General features: G+C 40.4%; 1 protein-coding gene across 12 annotated transcripts in view; it reads right to left on the bottom strand.

The window, feature by feature from the left end:
* The window catches only part of LOC132850387 (plakophilin-4-like), a 108,920-nt gene that overhangs the window by 38,609 nt on the left and 57,509 nt on the right, over window positions 1-12,802 (bottom strand). For 9 of the 12 annotated variants that reach the window (XM_060876939.1, XM_060876932.1, XM_060876931.1 and 6 more), the window contains 4 exons: window positions 11,092-11,204; window positions 5,427-5,461; window positions 1,675-1,761; window positions 347-546 (listed from right to left, as the gene is read on the bottom strand). In XM_060876939.1, coding sequence (XP_060732922.1) covers window positions 347-546; window positions 1,675-1,761; window positions 5,427-5,461; window positions 11,092-11,204 — 435 coding nt within the window. Of the gene's footprint in view, window positions 1-346; window positions 547-1,674; window positions 1,762-5,426; window positions 5,462-10,989; window positions 11,072-11,091; window positions 11,205-12,802 lie in introns of those variants that run through there. The other 3 variants (XM_060876933.1, XM_060876936.1, XM_060876942.1) reach the window with 2 other exon arrangements.

Genomic DNA, 12,802 nt, shown 5'->3' with positions numbered 1-12,802 from the left:
AAAAGATTTTATTAAGGCACTCTAAAAGAATTCTGTGTGCATTGTCATCTTCTATACACATACATACACACCAATGTCCTTGGAGAGGATTGCAGAGCATCTCAAGCTGCTCTAGTTATTATATGTTGGATAATATCCTGACATTCTCTGTGGCTCAGTATCGGTAATGGGGTTTCATACTAATGCTGAATCTCCACCCGCATGAAAAGAAGAAGCTTAGCTGTAGAATCGATCCATCTCCCCATCCCATTCTGTTCTATCTATAGCTAGTCTAACATTTACATCTATCCTACTATACACCACACAGTAAACTGGATATATGTCGTATTTAACAAATGACTCCTACTTGGCTGGAAGCCTGACCCTCTGCCCTGGAGTTCCTCAGGAGCGTGCCGCTATCAACAGGGCCGCTGCTCTGGTACGAGTGCTGCAGTCGCACACCCGTCCTTCCCACGTTTTGGCTGCTGTAGTAGCTGCCCGCATCCTGGTAGCCGCTGTCAGAATACGAGTTCATCTGAGTGGAACTGCGCGAGTTCCCAACAGACCCTGAGGACGAGAGAGAAAGTGTGTAATTAAGGTTAAATCATGCACACATTTGCAGTCTGCAGAACCCTTTTCTGTATTTGATCCTCGAGTCAAAAGTTACTGTAATGTGCTTTCAGCTATAATTTAGTTTTAGTGTCAGAAGGCTCATCGTCTGAGCAGTGATGAAAGGAACTCGATAAGATTGAACCAACAGTATATGGGACTTGATCCACCACATCTGTAGAAGATGTGTGATTATCATAGACAAGAACAGACAAGAATGAATTCTTGCTCTTAGAAAAACTACAACCGTGATGCCAAGGCTTTTATCAGGAGATTGGCATAAGAGATAAAAGTAACCTTCATCTCCAAGAGACCGAATTATACAGATAGAGGCCCAATTATAAATAACTTTGGCTGAATTATTAATAAAAGCCTTCTACCAATACATGTTCTTCTCATAAAACTTCACATGTAAAACTGCCCTTTTTAACCATGTTCATTACGCCATGGCCATAGCAAAGGTGTTTGGCTGTAGAGACTCTACTCCACAACCCACTATAGATCCTTGGGACAGGGGCCCTCGTTATTATAGGCGGGAATCACTTAAATGTTGGAACTCACCAGCCTGCACACTGTTATAGACCTTCTAATAGAAAAAAAGACAGATCGTATCCAACATACCTTTAAGGAAGGAATTACAGATTAGATTCTAAAGTCCACAGTTTGATGTGTGAAGATACCACGGAGTCTGCTAGGATAAGATCTACTTAATATCTCATTGATTTGGCTAATGTTTTTTTTGTTGCCTTTAAAAGTAATTGATGGATCATATAATTATAGTAAACGCACTGCGGTAAACACACTGCGGTGTCTCTGTGGTTCGGTGTCTGAGCGAGTAACCCTAAAAGTGAACATTTCACATCTCAGAAGTGGACTGACTGGATTGTATCCCAAGTGGCTTTAAATAGAACTGCCTGCCAGATGAGTAATGTAACTAGTGTGCAGTGGGGAGAATGATGTATCTGCACTACAAAACTGTTTTCAAGCAACACCATCTCTGCTTATTTCCTTCATTCTAATGGGATATCCGGTGCCCACGTGAGCTGCAGTGTGGCTCCTGATCAAAAGTGTCGTGTGCAGACGGACCCTCACTTTCTTGCAGAGAGCACTGCTCCGGGGAGCACAGTGACAGCTGCTCCCTGACAGACTTGGCATCGGTGGAACTTGACACATCTATGGAAGAAATAAAAATGCAGAAATGTAAACACAGTTAGGGACTCAGTGTAAGCACCTTACGTTTAGGCTTTTGGGTACATGCTGAGATTATACCCAAGCTAAACCTAGAAGTATCATAGGCCGTAAAAAGGTTTTATATATCCAAATCCTATTTGTTTCATCAAGCTTTTTAAATAAAATAGCCTTATCACACTTTGTGAGCTAAGGATTAGGTTTCAGCATTAGACACACATTTTCTGGACAAATCTTTCATCTTGAACATCCAGGTCCCTACAGGACTCTTGACCTTCTTGCTAATTTAAAATAAAGCCACGAGCATCATAAAGTCAGGGGCCGTGGCTTATAAATAGAGGGCAACGAGCTTTCTTTAATCTCTTAATAAGGTAAAGATGTTTTTAAATCCCTCTTTTCCAGTCCAGCACAAATCTGCATGAGGAGGAAGAAAGTCCCTGGTCTTAACCCTATGTACAGTGTCATGCCTCTCTGTCTCATATAGATGATGGTGGACTCTAGAGACTGTTTATATGTGTGCTTGTTTCTTCAGCATGCTGTTTGCTCATATCTGTTGACTGTGTGAGCGAGCGGCCCTGACACCCTGACACGGGGGCTCTCGCAGGTCTGAGTGTGTCTGCAGAGCTTCCTCTCCACCTCCTCACCCCAACTCCTCACAAACACACTGCGGTCTTTGCGAGTCACGTCCACGCACAGCATCCAGACTGTTACCTCTAATACACTTCAGACAGCCACAAGCACATTTAATCTTTACCAAAATAGACCAATTTGCACTGTATTTGAGAACTTTATATAAAAATGCATCCAGATGGTCGGGTGAATTATCGATACAAGCCGTGGCATAAAGCTAACAAATTGCTATAAGTGGGTTATCGTTTTTATGAGCTCCCAGCATATGGCTGATATGGGCAGCAGTAATCAAGATTAACTTTATAACAGGAGTTCATTACCACCGGGAGACTACAAATCCTCCTGCGGCCATATCTGGCCATCACACACACAAAATACACACACGCCTCCCACTCTGTCATTCTGCTTAATCACTGGCTGGACTTCATCTCTCTAAAGCTCGACTGTAAAGCGATGGAGCCGCCGGGACAGACAGTGACACTGCAAAAACTAGCAGAGAGCGATTGTGTGTCGAGGACAATCGGCCATTTTCTTCTAATGATTCGAAACATTCATCCTTGTCAGCATTCATCCACCCATCCAGTCCCTAAACCATGAAAAATTTAGAGCAGCAGCCAACATGGCTTTGGACCGGAGGAGAAAACCAGAGTACCTGGAGGGGCCCCCTGAGGCACAGAGAGAATCAGACAGAGGCAGGACTTAAACCTCCAACCCTAGAGATGTGAGGCAAACGTTCTAACAACAACGCCACCAAGCCCCCTAGATATTGCAGATATTGTCAAGACAACTGTTAAGACTTTTACTGACTGACTCCATTGGTTCTCAAACCAGCAAATCTTTTTCCCCTTTTCTGTGTACATTGCATCTTTTCTCCTATAGATGTTCAAATCCCTGATGTGAAATTGAAGCAAGTGTCCAGCACTTTTAAACTCTACAATCAGACATTTACTAGTACAGAGGGTGGAAATTATATATATAGTTTTCAGAGATGCATTTAGCTCACTAAGCTACTTTCAGGTTTGTTTATATTCAGCAGGGTTTGGCATCAGTCAAGCACTTCAACATGATGTCACTCTGACTTCCTGTTTCAGAAGGAAATACATAAAGTTATGGAATCAAACCAGATATTTAAACAAGGTTAAGTTCTGATTCTGAAAGTCTTGAAACAATGCTAGCTAATTATCTAATGTAATACCAGTTTGTTTGTTAAAATGTCTTTGACAGAAAATAAAAAAAGCAAGATGTAAACTTCCTACTTGGAAAATTAACAGTTAGTACTGAATTTCATCAGGATAACTGCAGGTTCACAAAAAAAAACAAAAAAAAACAGCTGATTAGTTGAACAGCTAAAATTACAGAACTATGGAATGGTTTATTTTTCCCCTTAAACTTTAACTGTTCTATTTATAATGGGGAAAAAAGAACAAGTGTGAAAAAGTCTTCAGCACATGTCTTATCCCTCCTCTCTAGTGATAACAATTATATAGAAATAGGATTTTCACACAGTGTGCTTCAAAATAAAAAAGCAAGGACAAACATGGACCAGTGTTTTGTTTTGGACAAAATGTTCCAAGTTACACGTCAACTGTTTATTAGTGAAATCTCAAGGTTTCACAGCTAAACAGACCTCAGTCTCCCTCACACATACACACACACATACACACACACACACACACACACAAACACACACAGACACACAGTCATCTGGGTGGCAGCCATATTAGTTGATTGCGTTCCAACAGCTGGGTGCATTGAATTTCAACAAAAGCTTGAAAACAATAACAGATCATTATTACGTTTGTACAAGCTTATGAAACGTATAATTAGGACACTAAAGGCACTAACGCTGACACGCTGCATGATTTTTGCGCGTTTTTTGCTATTGCCGATTTGGAGTATTATCGGAGTGGACTTATTTACACTATAATTAATTGAAGGTTCATTCGCTGGTCATTTCTACAACATGGTGTCAGATCTATTAATAGATCTATTTTTATTTAGATGTAAAGAGAAGAAGTTCAATTTAAGGGACGGTATAATTTAGATAAGTCATATTTACAGCTGAGCAGTATGAAAATGCTGTGTATTGTCTGTAGAGATTATTTACACTCGCAGCCCAAATGTCAGCTTTATTAATGATATTGAAAGGGTTACAGCAGTGAGATTTGAGAGGTTACACTAATGAGGCATCAGTCAGTGCCTGTGGAATACTGGAGCCACAGCGCTACTTGGTTTGATCTATTATTACACAGTTAAACAAAGGCAATGACGTGCAACTAATGCTAATGTTGCAGTGTACACATTTTAATTCATTTACAACTGTACGAGCTTAAAGCTATTTAGCGACGGCATGCATTAGCGCAATCAATAGTAAGCCTCGCTCCTCCTCTCGTCCCAAAGTCTTGCTGCATTTCCCCGTTCCCTCGGGCAAATATTTCGCTTTTGGCAGTTATTAATTGATATTACATTTACGATTCCTCCAAACTGTCCACCCTTTAATCGCAGGTTTTTAATATCACGATAATTTACATACTTTTACCACCGACTGTCAGTCAGAGCACAAGAGTCTTGGGACCTGGGATTCACAACCTTCTGATCAGTAGTCCAACACCTTGAACACTAAGCTACCACATATATATGACATGACTTCTCATAGAGGGAATTAAGTAGGACACATTAATGTTGAGATGATTTATGTTATTGATTATTGGAATAAGCCTAGCATTAACGTTAATTGAGTCAAGATGTTCCTGAGTAAATCCGGTCCTGAACATCCTCTTATTACGTCCGTACCCCTGAGCAGATAATCGAATAAAAGCTTAAACATGAAGACGAATGTGGTTACATCTGACATAATCAAGTATGGCATGGATTTGAAGATGAAGCCTACGTTAAAACAATATATAGGTCTTAATGACAGAAATATAAAAATGTTTGTGGTCAACAATGGCATTAAGAGATTAATTCCTTTTTTGTTTAAAATGATGAAAATAGACAAGCTACAAATATAAAGGCTTTACCTGTGGGTCTCCAGTGAAGGGACTTCTCAGAGGAACTGCAGGAAGGAAAGAAATATGATTAATAAAAGAAAAGTAACTGGAATTATACACACAATTGATTTAAACATGTATGATTGACATAAAAAAAAAAAACACACCGGTGAAAGAACTGCTATGTGCTTTGAGGATCAAGGTTGCAACAGTTATCAACCATCCCACAAAAACAATCGACCAATCAGAGCACGAGCTAAAAAAACGATAGACACAACAACGCAAATACCATCGTGGGAAGCTCGTGACCACACCGGGACCTAAAGCCGAATCAGCCAACACAAAACGAAATGCAGATTCTAAATCGACATAAAATCTAAATGCTGAACCATAATATACGAATGATAGTCGAAAGAGCAAAACTTTATTAACCTGAACCAGATAGTGACTATCTGTCTAAGCCAGACGCTAGGAATGAAAAGCATTTGCCTTTCTGCCTCTGACTGCCCCCTGCTAGCAGCCATAAAACAGGCAACCACAAGCATAGTAATAATTACACAGCATGCAAAGGTGAAAAACCTCGCCGTGTTGGCATGTATGTGTGAGATAATGGCTGGCTGAGAACATACAGCGGTGGCAATTTTACCCAGCGGCTTCTCTGACATCCGTTCTCCAAAAATATTCTGCCTCTCGACGCACAAGAAATTAGAAAATATAGATACAGGTTTTTTTTTCCTCCTCTTTTTGCTCGTGCTGTGCAATTTTCGTTTCAGAAAAAGAGAAGAAAATAATGAAAGGTCGAGATGACACTTATTGTGTGAAGTCGAAGCGGAATACGGGACGTCACTGAGCTTGGAAGAAAAAACAGCAAGACTTGGGATGATAACTCAGACTGTTGTGCATTTACACCAATGTACTGTATATATAATACTGTACATGTATTTTTTTGTAGAACATTTCATTCCACAGCAAAACTTCCCAGCTGGGTTTCCAGCAGATTTGGAGTGTGTGTAGCTGAGTGGATTTGTGTTCATTCAGCTATAAGAGCTTTAAGTGAGGCCTGAACCACAGTCAGTGTTCCTGTTCATCCCAAAGGTGCCTAGTGGGGTTGAGGTTAGGGCTCTGTGCAGGACACTTGACTTCTTCTATCCAACCCTGACACACCATGTCTCCATGGAGCTTGCTTTGTGCACGAATCTTCACCTACAGAGGATTAATAAAGGTACATCTCATCTCATCACAGAGACATTGTTATGCTGGAACAGGTTTGGGCCTCTTAGCACCAGCAAAGGAAAAACTGTAATGCTTCAGAAAACAAATCCGTTCTATACAGTTGTGTATTTCCAACTTTGTGGCAACGAGTTACAGAATACGTTCGTATGGGTGTGATGATCGGGTGTGCACATACTTTGGGCGATAGAGCGTAGAGTATAGAGGAATACAGATGCTGACTGAGAGAAAAGCACAAGAGAGACAGAGAATAGTGAAAAATGAGCATGTGCAATGGATTACAAACAGCAAGTGTGTCAAAGTGCAAGATTTAAGTTATTCTGGTTCGAGGTTTGAACAAAGCCTGTAAAAGCAGCAAGCAACACACACACACACACACACACACACACACACAAACTTTGCACTTAGCATAATAACCGACAAGTCCTCTAAATCATCAGAAAACACACTCTTCCTCCATTAACACCTGCCCCTTTTAAAAAAAAAAAAGCCAATAGTGTAATTTTTCACGATTATGTGAACACAATTTATTTCTTAGATTCCTTTAATATTGAAGGATGAAAAAGCAAAAAATGCAGACTCTGAGTATTCAATATGTTTAGAACATTACAAATGACAATCCCAATGTCATTGTTTGACAAGATAACTGATCCTCATGCTGTAACTTGTACAAAAGAGAAGATTAAGTACACTGACAGTGAAAGTTTGTGAAGCCTCTCTTTGTCCATCTTTCAGTTTAAAGTGTGTTTTTCCATCCGTTGGATAACCTTTCGCAGACTTTTAGTGGTTGAAGATAAACGGATATTTTAGAAGATTAATTATTAGATAAGATAAATTTTAGAAGATTATGAACAAGCACTTGGGGCATCTTCGAGAGCAGAAATGGGATTGAAGATAAAAAGAAACATTTGTGCAGAAAAAATAAAAACATTTTTGAATATAATAAATATTTCATCTCTGGTAAGCTAGGAACAAACAGAAATACTTATCAAAAAAATCCCTGTGTCCTCTTTCATACGAGTTAGTAGCCCTACTGTGGAGTGTGACATCACAAAGACACGTCATTTCTTTTTGCCTTATTTATCTGACAGTCGGTAAACTATAACACAAGGTATAAACTTTTCCCCGACACACCCCAATGCAATATGTTGAATTTGATCTGGAGTTGTGTTAGACTGAGCTTTAGCTCTTGCAGTAACCTTTAAACAAGGCGTTATTGCTATGTGCGTACTGGAGTCGTCCATCCTGTTGCCCCTGGCTACTGCAAATGAGCTTACATCCAAATTAAAAAGAAGAGCCTGTGAGATCACCAGCACTGCTGGAGCGGCCCGAATGAAAAGCTGGAGATTTAGTGCCATTCAGTGGAGGTGTGAACGGGCCGTTAACTCGCCGACGAGGCCGCGTGTCTGTTTTATGCGTGGTGTGTGTAGTGAAGACATGAATAACTATATATTTACTTTTACTAAAATATGTTGTAGTAATATGTAGCTATGTGAGAGAATGGAGCCATCTCAGGCTCCAGAGTAGAAACTCTCCAGAGGTGTAATAGTGTAGGTTGGGGGTGAAGGTTGGAGTCTGTGATTGCTCGGAGGCAAAAAAAACATAAAAGCCTGAGTGGTGGCAGACACGAAGCTCTGATGGGGCTCCATTGTACAGTGAATGGGCTATTGAAACAGAGCCAGTGGTGAACAGCCACACGTCACAGCCAGGACAGCGTTCATTCATGTTCACACACACACACACACACACACACACACACACACACACAGCAAAGGTTGAAGGACTACTCCAGGGATTTTATTCTTAAAATAGCTGCATTAAAATGAGTGATGATTTGGATACAGTTCCTTATATTGAAGTCTTACTATAACCCACTTTTATCCAATATTTCATCTGTGGAGCAAAGCAGTGAGAGTAATTCTGATCTCTTACACTTTACTAAGGGTTTGTGGCATCCGTGTGCAGTCAGACACACAACCCAACATTCCTAAAAAAGTTCAATTTCTAAAAGATATTTATATTGTAGTCTACAAACACTTCTGAAGTGATTGTGAACATCTATACAATCTCTAGAATACACACGCTTCATATTAACTTCTGTAGAAAGAATTTAGATCCCAAATATAACACAAGTAAACAGGTTTCCCAGAAAAAAAATATACACACTACTGCTGGGGTAAATGATATTTAAGATTCACTCGGTGCCAGTCAACGCTCTTGCTTCCTCTTTATTCATCTACAGCTACTTTTTATTCATATCTCTATCCCTCTACACAACTTCACTCCATCACAGGATCAAGCCACCCGTTCATTTCTACGTTCAAACACACTTATGAAAGCTGTCGACTTTCCTCTCTGTTTAGATTTCGATCGCACTTTTCATATCCACCACTTTCTCCTTATTCCACACCCTCTTATCAGTCTCTGGTCCATATTGCTCCTGTGTGTGTGTGTGTGTTTTATGCAGGTGAAGCAGGTGGATGAAGTTGGGCCTGAGGGCTCTAATATGCCACAGATTCCCAGAATAGCAAGCTGGGTTTTCACACTCCACAATGCACACAAACACAGACTTGTGGGTAAACACAAAGCTGACTCCACATTATCATTACCATGTCTCATCCAACGCTACACTTTCAGCCCCAACACACACACACACACACACACCCCATCTGTACAGCAGCATATGAAGATAATCATTATTGTGACCTCATATATCCCCTGGCCAAGTTTTGAACAGAGTTTAGTGATTAAGGCCGTGGTCTCCATGCGCACACTCGCATCAGCTCCGTCTCACATGCAGTCTGATGAGACGAGGAGTCTCGGCTCTGATCTACAACCCGTTCGTGAATAAACTCAGCAATAGACAATGATGGGATGAGTGACAGGAGTGAATCGGTGATAACATCCAGGGACGGATAAGTGCTGTGTAAAAGGGTTTTGCCTCATTAGTATACAGAAGATTTCAGAGTCTACGGCAGTAACGTTCTCATAACGAAGAGCCCGGTGTAGCTCGGCACACAGCTACACACTCTCATAACACCACAGAAATGTGTTCTATCTCTGGTTAAACATATTAAAGACGGATGTCGTTTCAATGTGATTTCTTGGAGAATATGGAAAATGATTATAAATCACAAATGTTCCTGCAAATTTGGGAACAAGTAAACAGTTTTAGAATTTCTTTGCAAAAATAAAACCAAAGTCAACACCTTTTTCTAGGTTTACTTTTCAACCGGGTAGAGTTTCTTCAGTCAGATTTAAAAACTTGATGTTTTGTATCTTCATTAACTTGATAAACACTTTCCCCAAAGTCCATACTTTAAACATGGACTTTCTTTACAAGATCTTTCAAGTCTTTATTTTGAAACAAATAAAGGTGTTGTTCATCCTCACGTTGTACATAAGCCTGCATTCCTTCTAATAAATAAATCTCTTTTAGCAGACTTTTAACAGAAATAATGAAAAGATATAAAAAAAAAAAACAGGATAAACATCACCAACTAAACAGTGTTTTAAAATGTTTCAAAACTTGTGATCGTGATTAAACCCTAAAACTGAGAGAAAGGAAGCCCTGAGACGAACCATACAACCACGTGATACACAGCAGCCTAAACACAACCACATAATCATGCTGCTCTTTTATACAAAAGCTCACGCACAAAGCTGGTGGTGCAAACACACACACCACCGTCAACACCAAATGGTTTATCAATGCAGGCATCAAGCAAGAGCACAACAAGACACCCACGTCAGCCCATTGTTCAAAAACAAAGCACGTGAGCGTGTGTCTCTGTGAAAGAAAGGGGTCAAGCAGTCAAGCATAAAGATGTGTGCGAAGGAACACAAAACTCTACAAACCGTTTCAGTCTGTCCAACTGATTGGCTCCATGCAATCAGACTAATTATAGCTTAGCATGAGGACACTCCATAAGCCTGAGTGTATAGAAACGAACCCACACTCAGGAAAAGCCATTTATCCCAAATCACTTGGATTACTTGTGTTAGTGTGGATTATAAGATGGAACACGAGAAGCTTGTTAAATAAGTTGCATGCAAGAAGAAACTGCAGGGAGTGTCCGAAACATCAGAATCAGGTTCATTGGCCAAGTTTGTTGATGCTGACACACACAAGGGATTTGGTTCCAGCTTTTTTGTGACTTCTTAAAAGTCTAGACATAAATAAATCTATACTATACATTTAGCTTGGACTACAGAAGACAAGACAATACAGACAAGTATTAAATAGGAATACAGAATATATGACAGATCAGTAATGTAACATGTCTGCAATGATCGTGGAAATTTACTGGATTATTGTTATAAACGATCTTAGGTGTGGATTAGTAACGAGAAAAGGACTTACAGCAAAAGGGCATCTGTTGGTCTGTGGACTAGAACTAGAGTCATGCTGGATGAGAGAGTGTGTGTGTGTGTGAGAGTGAGAGTGTGTGGGTGTGTGTTGTACCTGCCACTAGCAGCTCCTGGTGACTCCGCCCCCAATCTGCATCGTTCCAGCTGATTGGCCACAATCTGTCGCTCCACCTCCAGCTCCCGGGTCAGCCTCTCAAACTGGAGCTCCTACAGGAACACAGGAGAGACAAAAAGACTCAGGACTTGTAGATGTAAATGTAGTTCTGACTAGAGATTTAAGTCTTTGCATTCAAATGATACTGTATGTCTATTTCGTGCATCACACAGGTGGAGAAACAGTTGGAGCTGCTGATTGGCCAATGCCAATTTGTGTTTGGGAAAAAAAGTGATTTCTTTTTTCAGACCAATTAAGATTACTGCACATGTGCTGGAATTCTCCAGCTCTATCAGAATGAGCTCAAATGGAGCTTACTGAGTAAATTCACGGACGCAAAACAAACAGACAATTACGAATACACAACGCACAGCAAATACATGGCATGCAGGCAGTCCCAAGTATGACTCGAGCACTGCAGTGATGTTTGCAAAACTGTGGCAGTTAAACACACGATTTAAACCTTTGGTAGCTTATTTATATGTATGGAAAAGTAGTACTTTAGTTTAGTTTTCGTATTACAATTTGAGATTATCAAGAGCAACTGAGCAAAAGCACTGTGTTGGTGCATGGCTGTGACACTGATTCGTTCACATGAGTGACTCAAGATTCATAGACTGAATAATTCCTTAATACATTATTTATTTACAGAGATGCTCCTTTTTAGCGGGACGTGGTGGCTTAGTGGTTAGCATGTTTGCCTCACACCTGTGGGATGGTGGGGTTTCAGTTCCTGCCTCAGGGGTTTCCTCCCCCAGTTGATGTGTTGAGATGTGTTGTAAACTGATTGACATCTTTAAGTTGAATGAGATTTGTGTGTGTGATCTAGACTGGGGTCCTGTTTAGGGTCTACCTTCATTTATGAGAAGTTCATTTACAGCAATTAAGCAGATGCCCTTATCCAGAGCGACTTACATTTTTATCTCATTTTTTTTAAACAACTGAGCAATTGAGGGTTAAGGGCCTTGCCCGGGGCCCCAGCAGTGGCAGCTTGGTGGACGTACGAATCGAACTCACAACCTTCCAATTGGTAGACAAAAACCTTAACCGCTAGGCTACCACATATCACTTGGTTTTACCCTGTGTAGCTTGGGATATTCTTCAAATTCCCGGTGACTTAACAGAATAAGCAACGTAAAGAATTGACGAATCGATGTTCATGTTTAACGTGCGAGCGCATGTTTCCGAAGTCATATGTGTAAGTAACATGAAAGTGTCCACTAGGGGGCAGAACCTGAAAAATGTGATAAAATTCTCATGTTTTGATGTGGAATAAATGGAGAAGAAGAATCGAGTCCTGCATGGGATAAAACTGATGATCACTTACATAAGTAGACCAGATAGGGCTCAGCTCGTGACTCCAGATCATCTCCACAGAAAAAAGATGAGCAGTAATAGTGCGTGTTAAACGAGAGGATATGGATATGGACACTGCATATGGACTATGACATGCTCAGTTTAAAGTTCATCTAATGGTTGTGTTTAGTAGCACAACACTTTAGCTTGCTGGTCATCATGAACTTTTACATATGTAGTTTCTATTACTCATATTTCTAAACAGAATATTGTGGACGAGCAAATTTTGTGCCCGTTCTGCTGAGGGAAGATGCATCTCCATCCTTCTCTATATGCTGATTTCTGGATGCTTTGT

The sequence above is a fragment of the Tachysurus vachellii genome, chromosome 8 (assembly GCF_030014155.1).
Source record: "Tachysurus vachellii isolate PV-2020 chromosome 8, HZAU_Pvac_v1, whole genome shotgun sequence".
NCBI classification, from domain to species: Eukaryota; Metazoa; Chordata; class Actinopteri; order Siluriformes; family Bagridae; genus Tachysurus; species Tachysurus vachellii.
The sequence above is the reverse complement of the archived record's forward strand: the minus strand, read 5'-3'. Positions and strand labels throughout refer to the sequence as shown.